The following is a 15,516-nucleotide window of genomic DNA, read 5'->3' as shown; positions in this document are numbered from 1 at the left end:
TTTCGGGTTTAACCCCATTATCAAGTATAAAACTTAAATGTGAAGTTTGAAAACTCGGTTATATCGGAAGTGTTCAGGTAAGATGGAAGAAGGTAGTTGAACAAACCAGGGTGCCAACTTTAAAAGTCAACACTGAATATTACAGGCGTATTTCGTTTCGAAATTGAATGAACTGTTGAAGTCTGATGTTATATATAGAAGGACAGAGACATATCAATTACTAACAGAATATTCATTAGGGGAGGAATTATCAATGAAGGGTATACCAATTCATTTCATTTTTGAAATTGAAAGGGGTATACTTTCCAGTGAGACTAGTCTTTCTTCTTGTCCAACTTCAAACAAAAAATGTGAGAATCTTCCAAAGAAAGAAAGAAAGCAATTTATTTCAAAATAAAGTCTTCACAAAGATGTGTAGATCGTGCATAGAAGTGACTTTCAGATACAGACTGGGACAAAAAGCCCTCTCATATAATACTTTCATATAAACCAGATGAAAACCCATAAGGTATTCAAGTTACGTGCACATCATTGACTGATTTTCACTGAACAGTTCGCAAAACCAAAACACGTGTTTCACTTCCTTAGGCATGAAAATACACGTGTTCAGTATAAACGTGTCTGGGGCGAATTCATACACGTGTTCAGTATGAACATTTCTGAGGCGTGTCCATACACGTGTTCAGTATTAACGTGCCCGGGGCGCGTTCAAACACGTATTCACTATGAACATATCTGAGGCGTGTCCATACACGTGTTCATTATGAACGTGTCTGGGGCGCGTTCATATACATATTCAGTATGAACATTTCTGGGGCGCGTTCATACACGTGTTCATTATTAACGTGCCCGGGGCGCGTTCAAACATGTATTCAGTATGAACATAGCTGAGGGGTGTTCATACACGTGTTCAGTATAAACGTGTCTGGGGTGCGTTCATACACGTGTTCAGTATGAACATTTCTGAGGCGTGTTCATACACGTGTTCGGTGTGAACGTGTTCATACATGTATTCGGTATGAACATGCCTGAGGCGCGTTCATACTCGTGTTCAGTTTGAACATGTCTGCGGCGTGTTAATACACGTGTTCAGTATGAACGTGCCTGAGGCATTGAACACACCCGAACACATCCGAGGAAGCTATTGTATAATGAAGCACGTGTTGCGGTTTTTTGAACTGTTAAGTGAAAATTCCACAATGAAATGATACTTAAATTCAAAACTATTGCCTCTTTCTTCTCAATTCTATACGATCATCCAGATCCCACATCTTTGCTTCGATTCTGATTGTTTTGTGGATACATTTTTCCCAAGCTTTTTGGTCGACTGTTTCCAGAGCACTGTATAGGTATTTCTTTACTTCACACATCTTGAAGATCTTATTATTCCTTGCGATGAATCCTTCAACTTGAGCCCAAATCAACTCTATTGGATTTCATTCACAGTGATAAGGCGGCAAGATTTACGTAATCGATATACAACCTTTGAAATCTACTTATCGAAATATCAACGTTGATCAGGTATATTCGAAATGTTCGACGTAAGCTAGTGATTGGAAATGCTGTTCCCATTGGTATGAAGCAAAAAAGTGATCAGATAACATACTGATGAATTCGTGATAACAAATAAATACATTTTAGATATCAATTGCTTTTTGAAGTAACTTCAAGGTTACTCCAAAAATACTCATAGTAAAAATCTCAGGAGCCGCAGCCCTGTGATATCTACAGTAAGGTGCAATTTTTCAAGTAACTGGCTTTTTTCTAACTTTCGGTTTTTCCGGATTTTTAAATGAAATACATTTTGAAGCCTACATAATTTTCTAAATTTGATGATACCACAAAGTCGAAATTTGAATTATGTATTGGAACGCGTGCTTCTGTCAGGTAGCCTACAAGATCACCCGACCTAACCCCTTTAGACCTTTTTAGGTCCTCGCGGGTTATCGCGGAAGTTGCTATGAAACAGTAAATCAACTTTTGGCCTTTCGATGAATACATTGTTGGGAATCGTATTGATAACACAAATGAGTCGAAATACCTCTTCATTAGGAGATTCATTTTGTCAAATTTCGGAAAAATAGCTAAATACATAAAGAAATTCCGAGGGGTGTACCATAAGATTTAAGTCCGTTCTTCGATCCAAGTAAAACTGGTGTTCAGCAATTTACCGACATTCCCTATAAATTAGCTGCTTGTCCACTTTCTTTTTCTTTAACACCTATAGTATGTATGTATGTTTGTTTGTTTGTAACTCTTAAACTCGGGATCTGCGTATTTGACAGAATTATCGACATTATTGCCTGGTCTATTCGCGGGCAGATGGCGCTGTACCTCATTGATACAATTCGAACTTACTTTATATGTATTTCTTCATTTGAAAAAAGTATTTTTTTTATTAACACGCGCGCCTGCTGCCTTATTTGTAAACCTCCTCCCTGCCTTGGGCTTGGAAGCTGATTTTCAGGCTCCCTCTTCGGAATCGGAAAATATCAATGGTCATTTGATTGATCCCAAAGTTTAGATAAAATAAATATAGTTTGAATACGCTTTGAAAGAACTTAAAAATGAAAAAAATATTTTTTTTCAAATAAGCCCTGTGCCATATTTTTTGTGTTTCGAGCGTCCGTCGCTTTTTTCACAATAATACTAGTATTTTTCATTCGTTATTGTTTTAGGCTCATTTAAAAAAAATATTTTCAACTTTTTAGTTCGATGTTCTTTAAAAGGGTGTTTTTTAGTTTTTTAAACTATATTTATTCCTGTTATAAACATGTGGCATTTCCAACTTATTTCTGTTACCAATACGATCCTCAACAATGTATTCAGAAACTAACTTACAATAACAGTTCATCGAAACGTCAAAAGTTGTATCATAGCAACTTCCCCGATAACCCGCGAGGACCTACAAGAGGTCTGAAGGGGTTAAGTCGGGTGATTTCGTAGGCCACCTGAAAGAACCATGTGTTCCAAAACATAATTCAAATATCAACTGTGGGGTATCATCGGATTCAGAAATATATGTAGATTTCAAAAATGCTATAGTATACAGGGGGTTTCATTTAGAAACCAAACTTGGGGATGTATTATGAGTCTGCGTCACCCAGTACAACCAATAAGTAAATACGGTTGAATCAAAATGCATACTTTGTAATCAAAATGTATACAATATTCACATCGGGTTCCTTTGAGCTGCAATATTGTCTTGTGAATTAACTATCGACGGCACTAAACTTGCTTTTTAAAAAATACTTTTATTGTTACAAACTTGAAAATGAAAAATTACAGAAATACAAAATATATGAAATTATACGTGTTGTTGGTTTGATGAATAAAATCTGACTGACTCTGGATGCGAAGCTTCGAAGATGTGCGCTCCTGTGAGAACTGTCTTGTCAGCATCTGGAACAGGGTGGTGGTACTGCTAGATCAGCGGGATTGTCCTAGATGGTGAGATAATTCCTCCCCCCGAAGATTCAACTATCATGCACAGCGGGGTAGTTGAACAGTGGATAGATCGGCTACTTCATTTACTACTTGTAATTGGTTCTCTTCTTGACTTGGCTTCTTATTGGTGCAACATCGAAGTACATTTTTCCTGTACAAGAAGTAAACTATCATTGATATGATCGCTAAGTAAACCACTAAAGTCCATATACTCGGTGATTGGTAAAGTCCGCCTTGGTTGAATGTTATTTCAGGATTGTTATCAATTAGCTGATTTTTCAGGTTTTGGAGTTCTTTCAGGTCGACATCGTCCAATTGAAAGCTCATATTTACACTTCTTGGAGGGTTGCGATCTTGGTTCAATTCAGGAATCAATATTATTTGATTGCTATTGATTACATTTTCTTCATTGATTATTTCGATTTGATTCGCCTTGATTTTGCAGCCTACTGGGATGTCAATTAAATAGGATCCAATTATTCTTTGAACTTCCTCTTGTTCATTACATTGTAGGTGGATTGTCGTTTTATTTGGAAATATCGCTATCCATTGGGTAGAGTCCTCCAGTTGGTTAGCTATTGGCTTAGTAATCCTAACATCGATTTGTCTACATGTGGAAGTGTCTTCCATCTTCAAGAGTTGCAGCTCACAGAGATTTCCAGAAATTTCTCTAATCGGCATTTTCTTGCAGACATAGAATTGTGGTTCTACTTTGACACAATCGTCGCTTTTAAATGTGAAATATTCTGAGTTCTTCAGTAAAAATGAATTTTTGAGTATAAGTGCCTTGAACTGACTTTGACTATATGTAGGGATTGAATATAAGTGATAGTAATCGAAAATGTATGGATATGTGATTGGAACATGAAGAAGAAAGGTTATTCTATTATTCAGAATAAAACATTCGATGTTTATGATTTTCTCTAATTTCAAGATGTTTTCTAAAGTAATATCAATAGGAAATTGATTCTTTGCAATAATTCCGTGTAATTTAAGAAGTTCGGCGTATAAGTCAGTGGGTTTCACTATGCTTGGATGCATAATGTTGAGTTTCGCGAATGCTATAGAATTTTCAATGTCCTGTAAGGCAGAGTTGACTATTTCAAACATATCAATCATTTGGTTGAGTATATCGTGAACATATGCTCTATTTTCTTCATAACTTTTTGTTTGGAATATGGCAGCAATATGAACTATTTTTTCTTGAAGAAATTTTTCATTGTGAATTATTTGTTGAACAGTTTGATTGAATTTATTGATCAAATTGATTGAAACTGAATTTTGTTTCACAACACTAGAAGCCAATACTTTTTGGTTGTTTTGAAGTTCCCTAATAAGTTTTTCGTACCGCTCCCCGTCTTCTGCATCGAGGTTTCCTGTAATTGATTTAAATATCGAACCAATACCATTAATCAATCCTCTTTTGATTCGTTTGGGATTTGTGACTATTTCTTGCAATTTGGATTCAGTCTTGTCTTTTGTCAAAGTCAAAATTTTTAGGTAATTTTCTGTTTCAGCTGAGGAAATATTGTTTTTGTTTATACTGAGTGCTTCTAAAGTTTGTCCGTATTGGTCGTTCAGTTTTTGGATTTCACTTATGAATGGGTTCAGGTCATAGTAGTGTATCAGTGTGTGTGAGTATTGTTGAATTTTGGCAGTGCCCAATTTTAAAGGTATCATACCAGGATTGTTTTCCAGGTTTTTCAATGTTATTCTGTCCTGAAGTCCGAATACAAAAGGTATTCTGAAAAGAAATGAAATGAACTATTTATTAAAATCATAGCACTTCTTTCTTGGTCTTTTTAAATTGTCCATGTGTACTTTTTCATGATTTTCTGTGGAAACTGTCTTCATAGATTCGTCTACTTTTGTGATAGTGGTCGGTTTTTCAAATTTGTTAGCGTGTTTTTGTCTCAAGTGTTTTTTCACGTACGTTTTAGAATTGGGTTTGAACATTTCTGGATTATCGCGCGTTTCATTAGATTTTGAAATAACCTTTTCTTTTCGATTCATTAGTTTTCTGTTTATTTCCGCGTAAAGTAATTTAGTTTTTTCTCGGTGGTCGTTTGTATAATCATTGAGAAGAATATTGTCTATGTCGATATCGAATGGATTTTCATTGGTTATATGTCCATTAACTATATCGATGGGTTTAAATTTTGTTGCAGAATGTATTGAGTGATTGTATGCAAGTATAGCGTAAACCATTTTCGTTTGAGGCGGTGTTTTAAGAAATCCTCTAGTATTGAGAAGTCTAATGTGTTCAATGAGAGTAGAGTGAAGTCTTTCAATTTGTCCGTTTGATTGGGGATGATTGGGTGAGCAGAAATGTACATTTACTTTGTGCAGTTTGAGAAGTTCTTCAATAACTGTATTTTTAAATTCAGATCCGTTGTCAACTATAATTTGGATAGGTACGCCATGATGTGAAAAAAATATCAAAAGTTTGTCAGCTATATCGGTAGCCGATAAAAAGGGCAAATGATATGCTTGCGCGTATTTCGAAAAACTGTCTATAATAGTAAGAAATTTATTTTTTTCTAAAGTATAAACGTCAATGTGGATAATTTCGAATGGTTTGGTGGCTGTCGGGGTTATATTCATTTTTGTTTTGATAGGATGTCTTTCGTATTTACTTCTTTGACAGATTTCACACTCGTTAATGAAGGTTTGGATAGAATCTTTCATATTGGGCCAATAATAAAGGGTTTTGAGTTTTTGTTCGGTCTCGTCAATGCCTCTATGATTACTTTTTCCTTCGTGATATGCTTGTATCAGTTCTAAAGCTTCTTTTTTATCTGTGACATCGATTAGTTTGAATTTACATCTTTTAAATTTTAATGAAGGCCATTTGAAATTTTGTCTAATTACTTCACAAAATCGTTCATAATTATCTGAATTTTCAAAGTAAAGATAATAAGGTATGTTAGGTGCGATATATTCTTTTACAAAATCGATTACGTCTCTTTCAAAGTTATTTAAAGAAAGCTGAACAGTCATTCTCTGTTTCTTCTCAAATAAGATCGTTATTTTTGGTTTAGATGGTGAATGAAGAACAGATTGAAAAATAATTTGGTTTTGACCAAAATTTACCGGGGATTCTGAAATGGGTATTTCAACAATTGGATTTTCCTCGGTATTAGTGTGTACGGTAACGTCATCAATTTCTTCAATTGGGTTTAGTTCATGTTTCTCAGGAGTTTGAGTAGATTCTGTATCGGCATTAACTATCATAGAAATATTATCTTGAAGAGGTTTACCTATTTCTAATATATCCGAAGATGGTTGGTAGTCTGGGGTATTTAAATTGGGGTTAACACTATTTTGGTTATCAAAAGTAATAGAGGGGCCGGCTAGACGTTCGGACTCTTCGATTATCTCGTCTAGTTCTTCCCAAAAAGTCTTTGACTCTTTTGTGTGTAGTTCAATGCGTGAAAGTGCATCAGCATTCGTATTGGATGACCCTTTTTTGTAAATTATATTATATTGATATTCTTCAAGTTTAATTCGCCATCTTAGCAATTTAGAACTCTGGTCTTTCGTTGAAAATAGCCATTGGAGTGGTTTATGATCCGTGACTATATTGAATTTCCTGCCAAAAAGGTAGGGACGAAAATATTTGGTTGCCCAGACAATAGCCAATAGTTCTTTTTCTATTGTACTGTAATTTGATTCGGAGTCGTTTAGAGTTCTTGAAGCATACGCTACTGGAAGGTCTTTTCCAATAGGTCCTTGGCTCAAGACCGCACCCAAAGCTACGTTTGAGGCGTCCGTTGTTAAATTGAACGGTTTAGTAAAATCTGGATACTGAAGGATTGGTTCGTTAATTAGTAAATTTTTACAAGTTTCGAAACACGATAGAAATTCTTCGTCGTGGATGATCTGTGCACCCTTCTTCAAGCATTTGGTAAGTGGTTTCGTTAATTTCGCGAAGTTATTAATGAATCGTCTATAATATCCTAACAGTCCTAAAAATCCTTTAATTTGTTTAGTTGTTTTTGGAATAGGAAAGTTCTTTATTGATTTAATTTTATCCGGATTTGGTTTGACACCGTTCGGAGTAACAATATGCCCAAGATAAGCCACTTCTTTTCGTAAAAATTCTGACTTATCGAGTTGAATTTTGAAGTTTGACTCTCTGAGTCTTTGAAAAACTGCTCTTAGCCTTTCAATATGCTCTTGGAGAGATGTGGAAAAGATGATTATGTCATCTAAATAAACTAAGCATTTTTCGTTTTGAATACCTCTAAGGATATTCTCTATCACTCGTTCAAAGGTCGCGGGAGCATTCTTGAGACCAAAAGGCATCCTGAGGAACTCGTAATGCCCATTTTCGGTATTGAATGCTGTTTTTTCGATGTCTTCCTCACACATTTCAATTTGGTGGAAACCGCTGGCAAGATCTAAAGTCGAAAAATATTGGCATCTACCTAGTTTATCTAGTAAATCGGTTATATTTGGCAAGGGATACTTATCATCAATTGTTTTCTCATTAAGCTTCCGGTAATCTACAACAACTCGCCATTTTTGTTTACCGGAGGCATCCATTTTCTTAGGAACGACCCAAATTGGGGACGACCAAGGTGAACTACTGGGCCTTATAATTTTTTGATCTAACATTTTTTGAATTTGTGTTTGGACTTCTTTTTTGTGAATGAATGGATATCTGTATGTCTTTGTATAAACGGGTATTTCGTCAGTTGTCTTTATACGATGTTTAGTTTTATTTGTAAAAGTGAGCGGTTCATCCTCATGGTAAAAAATATCAGAAAATTCTAAACATAATTTTTCTATCATTGATTTTTCTTCGACATTCAAATGGTCAGTTCTAATGTTAGATAAGTCCAGTTTACGTTTGTACGTCTCATCAAAATTGTTGAAGTTAAATTCTTGTATGCATGTTCTATCAAATTTTTCAACGACAATAGGTTCAGAGAAATCTAGTGTAATCTGATCCGTACTGTTATTTAATATAGTTGTTAGCGCTTCTCCGTTTCTCGCGATCGACAAACTCTCTGGAATTTCGCAGTTGTGTATCTTTTGATAAGGAATTATAATTTCACCGTCGCGTACAGATGTTTTTATCTTAATTACTTGTTCGTTTCGGGGAAGTATGGTAATGAGGTTCAAATCATTTTTTATTTTATGATAATGCAATTTGATTTGTGAATGAGGTGTTGTCAAAAATCCTTTGCTCAAGTTAACATTTGCTTGAAGTAGTTTCAAATTATCAATACCTATCAATCCATGAAATGTATTGTGAAATTTGAATAAATAAAATTTCAGATTTCCAGAAACATTAAATACTTTTGAAATGGGAATGAAAGCACTATGTTTGTGACAAGATTTTTGAAATACGGTTGACACTATGAAAGGATCATTTTGGATTCTATCAGGGTATAGATTATAAGCTAGATTTGGATCAATAAAAGATTTAGTCGAACCTGTATCGACTAAAAACTTCAAATTATATTCAGGTAGAATTATATAGGGTAATTCACTAGAATTACTTGAATTTAAAGATATTATCACTGGTTCTACGTTTGATTGATGTCTTGGTTTATCAATTGAAAATTTTCATCAGGATTACATTCAGTATTTTCGAAATTTTCATACTGGCTCTGATTTTCAACTTCAGAATCTTGTGAATAATATTCGACATCATTCGTTTCTGTATTGAAAAGTTCTTCTGAGATAAAGTTTCTTTGTTGAGGTCTACTAGGAAATGAGGGACCTGGTTGATTTCTGTTGAACGTTTGCCTTGTCGAAACACTCATAGGAGTTTGACTGGGAAGATTCCGATTGGGATTGGGCTTGAAAACGTTCTGGTTATTAGTAGGTTGTTTGAAAACTTGAGAATTTCGGAAAAATTTTTGTTGTGGAACATTAGTTCTTGGTTGAATATTTATAGGCTGTGAAGGGAAATTGTTTTGTGGATGGAATTGATTATTTGAATATCTATTTTGATTAAACGATTGACGATTTTGGAATTGATCGTTTCTTGTATTAGCATTAAAAGAAGTTCTTGGAAAATGGGACTGATTTGAATTTTGATTAGAATTTGATCTTATTTGGCTACTATTTTGTCTTACAGAAACTCTGTTTGATTGGTTTTGATAATAATTGATATTTTCTTCTTGAATGATGAATTGCAAAGCTTCATTCAAATCAATAGGTCTCATACAACGAATTGTAGTTCCTAAAGGTTCTTTTAATCCAGATAAAAACGTTTTTAAAGCTAATGAATTATATAATTTGCGTTTTAAAACTTTCGAATTTTCGTCTGCTTCATGAGAATCAATATAGCAACAAATCAGATTGAGAATTTGCAAAATTCGATCAAAAAATTGTTGAGGTTTTTCAGCCGTGTATTGTTTCATCATAACCATGTCTCTATTCAAACAAGCTTCATCGCGTTGATCCGCAAAATTCCTATACAGTGTGTCTTTTAAAATATTCCAAGTTGTGACATTTTGAATATTCACTACTAATTTAGCATTTCCTGTTAGTTTACTAATCAAACTATTCAATAGATATGTATTTTGGAAAGAGTTTGGATTTTCGGCATCATAAAAATGAGTAATTAAGCTATCACAAGTACTCAAATATCTATTGAGTTCATTTGGGTTCCCATCGAATTGTGGAACACAATTTAAATATTCGGGTTTGAAAACATTTGCCATTTCTGAAGAGTTTGAAATATTCAATTCTGGGTTTTGGTTATAAGATGTATTATTACTATTGATTGGAATTGATTGAGAAATTAAATTAGTTCGATTTGAAAAGGGGTTTACAAAAACTCGATTGGTTCTTGGATTTGGGTTGGGAATAGAATTGTCTGAGTCAGCTAAAGACAATGATTGAAAAATATTTTCAAGCGACATAAAATCAGAGTACTCACAATAAAAGCAAGATTTTGGCCATCGCTTTCTTAACCACTATAAGGAGTCTGCCCTGGTTCAGCGATTTTGTCTTCACCAAGTGTTTCTTCCTTGCAGAAGGGGACGATGAAGTTCCTCTTCTCGAAAACAGCTTCGGTACGGAGTTTTCTGCAGGTCTTCGATTGACTGGGTTTCCTGAAGTTCTAGGAGCCGCTCTGCTTTCAACACCAACTTGTTCTGTTCACAAAGGTTCGATTGCCAATTAATCGTTGAAACGAAAATCACTCGTACGATACGCGTAATTTTGACAATCCTACTGTCGACTGCGCCAATTAACTATCGACGGCACTAAACTTGCTTTTTAAAAAATACTTTTATTGTTACAAACTTGAAAATGAAAAATTACAGAAATACAAAATATATGAAATTATACGTGTTGTTGGTTTGATGAATAAAATCTGACTGACTCTGGATGCGAAGCTTCGAAGATGTGCGCTCCTGTGAGAACTGTCTTGTCAGCATCTGGAACAGGGTGGTGGTACTGCTAGATCAGCGGGATTGTCCTAGATGGTGAGATAATTTGTGTTGATCTGTGTTGCCTGAAATCTAACTGTTCTGGTAAATATGTGTGATTGATGACTCATTTATTTGTTGGTAATTCACTTTAATGAAATGAATAAAAATACTTTTGTCTAATAACCACTAGTTAATTTTAGTTATACGACCGGTTTCGGGTTTAACCCCATTATCAAGTATAAAACTTAAATGTGAAGTTTGAAAACTCGGTTATATCGGAAGTGTTCAGGTAAGATGGAAGAAGGTAGTTGAACAAACCAGGGTGCCAACTTTAAAAGTCAACACTGAATATTACAGGCGTTGCTAAACTTATAAATTTAAGAGCGGAGACCTACATAAATCGAGTAGCTCGTTTAGGGGTACATATCTCTGGTTTTTAATTGATTTGTTAATTTCCACCAGCCACCGTATTCACCAGATTTGGCTCCTTGCGACTTTTTCCTGTTTCCAAGAATAAAGAGACCCTAGAGAAGACGGCGTTTTGCGACGATTGAGGAGATGAAAACAGAATCGATGAGAGCGCTCAAGGACATACCAAAAAGTGCATATTAGAAACTGCTTCAAGAATTGGAAAAAACGCTGGCATAAGTGTATTATATCTGAGGGGGACTGCTTTGAAGGAGACAAAATAAAAAATGAATAAATAACTTTTGAGAAAAATGAAAATTCACCAAATTTTTTCAACATACCTCGTATGTTTGTATTGATGTAACCACTAAATTCGTTAAAACAAACATTTTATTAGTTTTGAAGCTTATTCTGGCTTTTTTTCCACGCCCTGTTCTGTTTACTGTTACAGCATATTCATTCGTTTTTGTCCTCACATGGAAGATTTCAAACCGTGCGCTAACTTTCACAGCAGAACGAGCAGACGCTGACCATATAAGGACTGAGATAGAAATTAAATTTAATGAAAAATTCTTCACCCGTGACACACCCGAGCTGTCTGTTTATTGTGGTGAGGTAATAGTAGACGACTCTCAGTTGAATTAGTGGAAATATGAGTCTTATCGGGTTCAACGCCAAGTGATTATTGTCAAGGCCATTTCGTTAATCCAAGTTTTCTATTGATGACGACAAAAAAAAGGTTATGTCTGGAATCAACTGATTTTGATACTGTCTCTACAATTTGGTCAATGAAAAAAATGTTATATTTGAAATCAGAAGCTGTTTTCATAGGAGGGGGGACCACGTTCTATGAAAAAAAAAAGTTTTAAAAGAACGAAAATGAAACCATATTCAGATTCAGTGTGTTAACAAAAACTTTGTAACTAGGTAGCTAATTGAGGAATATTTGATAGGTAAAATCGGGACCCCTCGCGTACAATGCTTCGCTATTAGCAGAGACTAAATAAGAGCATTCTATATACAACTGAACTTTTGATAATGATGGTTAATGAATCATTGCCATTTAATGAATTCCTTATTTTAGTTGAAGAGAGCAAAATTAATATGCTTTATTGCCCAAGAAAGTACATTTTCATTGACAAAGCTTGTAAACTATCATGAAATAATATATCATACAATATCATTGTAAAAAATACTTTAAACTGTTTTACAAACACTTACAAAAAGAACAGAAAACTTGTATAGATTTCCAATGGAAATATTTATAATAAGTATAATCAGCGCCGTCACCATGGGGGAATCGGGGGGAGCCCTACTTTTTCGACTTGGAAAAAAAATGGGAAATTTTGGGACGTGAAGATAGAAAAAAATAATGGTAAAAAAATGAATAAAAATTTAAGAAATTGAAATGAGAGAAAAGAAAGGGAGAGGTAATAAGAAAAGGGAAAGAACCAGGACAAGGTTGGGATTTTCCAACATGCATAACTTGGAGATCCCATACTTTGTAATTCTGAGTTGTTTGAAAACTTCAAAACTTGGAATAGTTGGGAAGTTTCGGGCCGTGAAGATAGAAAAAATGATGGTAGAAAACAATAAGCACAATATTATTTGAGTGTTGTTTCCTCTCATTTGTATTGAATATTATTATTATTTTTATAATTATGAAAATTTATTTTTGTTTGTGCATACCCTAACGGGCATAAGCATTCAGCCAATCTTTGGATAGCTAAGTAAGAAAATTAATAAATTATAATACTAACTCATCCCTCGGCTTTCATTTTTTCGAAAGTTGGGAAATTTTGCTGGTGGGGTTGGGATTCCCTCCCCCCTGGTTTTTCTTTCCGCTACGGCCCTGAATATAAATAAGTATAAAAACTTTTGAGAAAGAGGAAGGTTATCGAAACTATTAAACTTTTATAATAAACAAGAAATATATTTTTGAGAAAGGAAGTTTTTGGCTTTCTACTACTCCATCTTGATACAAAAAAAGATGAGGGAATTTTCCAAAGATTAGAAGATTCCAATCCAAAGATTGGAAGATTTTTTGTATCAAGATGGAGTAGTAGAAAACCAAAAACTTTCTTTCCCAAAAATTAATCACTTCTTGTTCATGATGGAAAACTCAAAAACTTTTTGTTTCATCATTTTTTATCACTAGTAGCAAGCATCGTTATCAGCGAATAATTCAATTAAAACTCAGTCACGTGGTCGGCTCTTTACACAACAGTTATGAGCTGTGTAGAATGATTTTCATACGTTAATTTATAGCATTTAAAATTCGTTTTTTACTATTTTTTTTAATAAATCCAACAAAACAGTTTTTCGCAGAATCATACACTCAACTAGCGAACTGGCCTGCCTTCGCAGGGAGGGGGAATTGCATTTTTAATTTTACCGTGAATCGCAGTTCAAGTTCGAAGCTTACAGTTTTGAAAAATTCAGGTATTTTTATTTATCATTGCCAGTTTTATCATTATTGCAATTATTACACGAATTATGCATGAACTACAGAATGTAAGTAATTTACCCGCGTAGATCCAATCCCGTGGGGATATCTGGCCAGCTGCAAAGCCGCAACTACAAAAACATTTCAGTATAAAATATTTTTGTGTTCTATTTATTCAAATGAACATACTTGGTAATAGAAACAAATCGTAGAAACGATATTTTCATTCGTTTGAAAAATCAAAGAATATTTTCTATTGAAATTAGAAAACAATCTCGTTGAAATTTGAGTGCTATGTTGTAGAATCACGGTCCCATATTTACACATACCTAAGTTTACATAAATAGCTATTTTATTACGTATTACATAAATATAAGTACTCACCAAGTGATTATTGTTGCACAAAAATAAAGTTTAAACTTTTCAAATGTTCCATCTAAAGAGCAAAATGAATATCCTCGAGTAAAAAAGAGATTTTCAAATATGACTAAGGAATATTTTTCTGTTACTCTCCGAGTTGAATTACATTACCCCGCTAACTTACTGGCGCCTTGGTCTGTTGACATATTTTTGGAATCGTCTATAAGAAGAGTAAAGACCTTGAGCCTCCCTATGTATCCACGCTGGATCCAAGGATATAAGATGCGTTATTGATTTTCCTGGGATGTGTATGACCTACATTATCCTATTTAGCAGAGACCGATGTGCAAAATCGGAAATTACGGCTGTGATAACAAAATGTGGCGATAACGGTAATACCTTTTATAACTCTGCAGTTAAATTAACTTTATGGCGTATGCTTTATCGCGAAATTGAAAACTACGACGCGTTATGGCAGTATATTGCTGATTCAGGTGCAAATACAACATCGAAGCAAGTGGAAAGTCGACCACCTGCTGACTCTTACCAAATGTTTTCACATACGATACAAAAAAAAGTTGAATGAGACGTACCCTTCTTTGAGCTTCGGCGGCAAATCCACTTTTAGTAGCCCTGTTCGTTGCCATTTTGCAGAAAAAAAGTTAGTAAAAAATCCTCAAAGCGAAAGCACCCAAACTTCTGCGAACTATAAACACGTCCAACCGGCAAACGAGTGAGACTGAACAACTGAACTGGACAACTGGAGGCGAGCTGTACGAGTGTTGGAGTTCCCCCTTTGCTTCGCGATTCAAAATAGTCGAGTTGTCATGTACTGAATTTTGAGAATCTTTCTGAACTTCCCCACCAATACTTGTGTGGTATTCGATATATCGGAAAACTCAATTTATATATTGAGGCTTCTTGGAATACGAGGCGAAATGGTGCCAAATCCGTCACTTGTCAGGTTCAAAAAGCGGAGTCTGAATGTTATTTTTATGAGAGCGCAGGGGGGCCACATATTTTTATTATTCATTTCTCAGAAATTTTGACATTAACCTTAAAATTTCGATTCTGATCTCGAAAGTATACTTCAATCTCGAAATTTCGACTTAAAACTCGAAATTTTGACTTTTAACTCGAAATTTTGATTATAATGTCAATGTCGAAATTTGCACTCGAAATTACATTTTTTGTCTCAAAATTTTGATTCAAAATTCGAAATTACAATTTTTATTTCGAAATTTCCACTTTTAACTCGAAATTATAATTTTCATTTCGAAATGTCAACTCTGTAATTAAAATTTTGACTTGAAAATCACAATTTCGACATCAATTTCGAAATTTATTCTAACTTCTGAATTTCGAATTCAAATTAGAAACTTTGAGAAATCTTGAGAAAATTTCAGGCTCTATACATATAATTTGAAACCTTATTGAAACCGCCTCTCCCACACCGGA

The 15,516-nt window shown here is 34.5% G+C and overlaps 1 protein-coding gene across 1 annotated transcript in view; it reads right to left on the bottom strand.

Moving 5' to 3' along the window:
* Chd64 (transgelin calponin-3) overlaps nucleotides 1-14,876 on the bottom strand; it is a 54,332-nt gene extending 39,456 nt beyond the window's left edge. Inside the window, exon 1 of the mRNA XM_023159140.2 lies at nucleotides 14,652-14,876. Coding sequence (XP_023014908.1) covers nucleotides 14,652-14,705 — 54 coding nt within the window. The 5' untranslated portion in view covers nucleotides 14,706-14,876. The remainder of the gene's footprint in view (nucleotides 1-14,651) is intronic.
* Nucleotides 14,877-15,516: the final 640 nt, after the last annotated feature.

The sequence above is a fragment of the Leptinotarsa decemlineata genome, unplaced genomic scaffold (genome assembly GCF_025532065.1).
Source record: "Leptinotarsa decemlineata unplaced genomic scaffold, Ldec_3_MD MMD2_tig00002082_RagTag_RagTag, whole genome shotgun sequence".
Lineage (NCBI taxonomy): Eukaryota > Metazoa > Arthropoda > Insecta > Coleoptera > Chrysomelidae > Leptinotarsa > Leptinotarsa decemlineata.
Note: the sequence above shows the minus strand (reverse complement) of the source record. Positions and strands in the feature narration are given on the sequence as shown.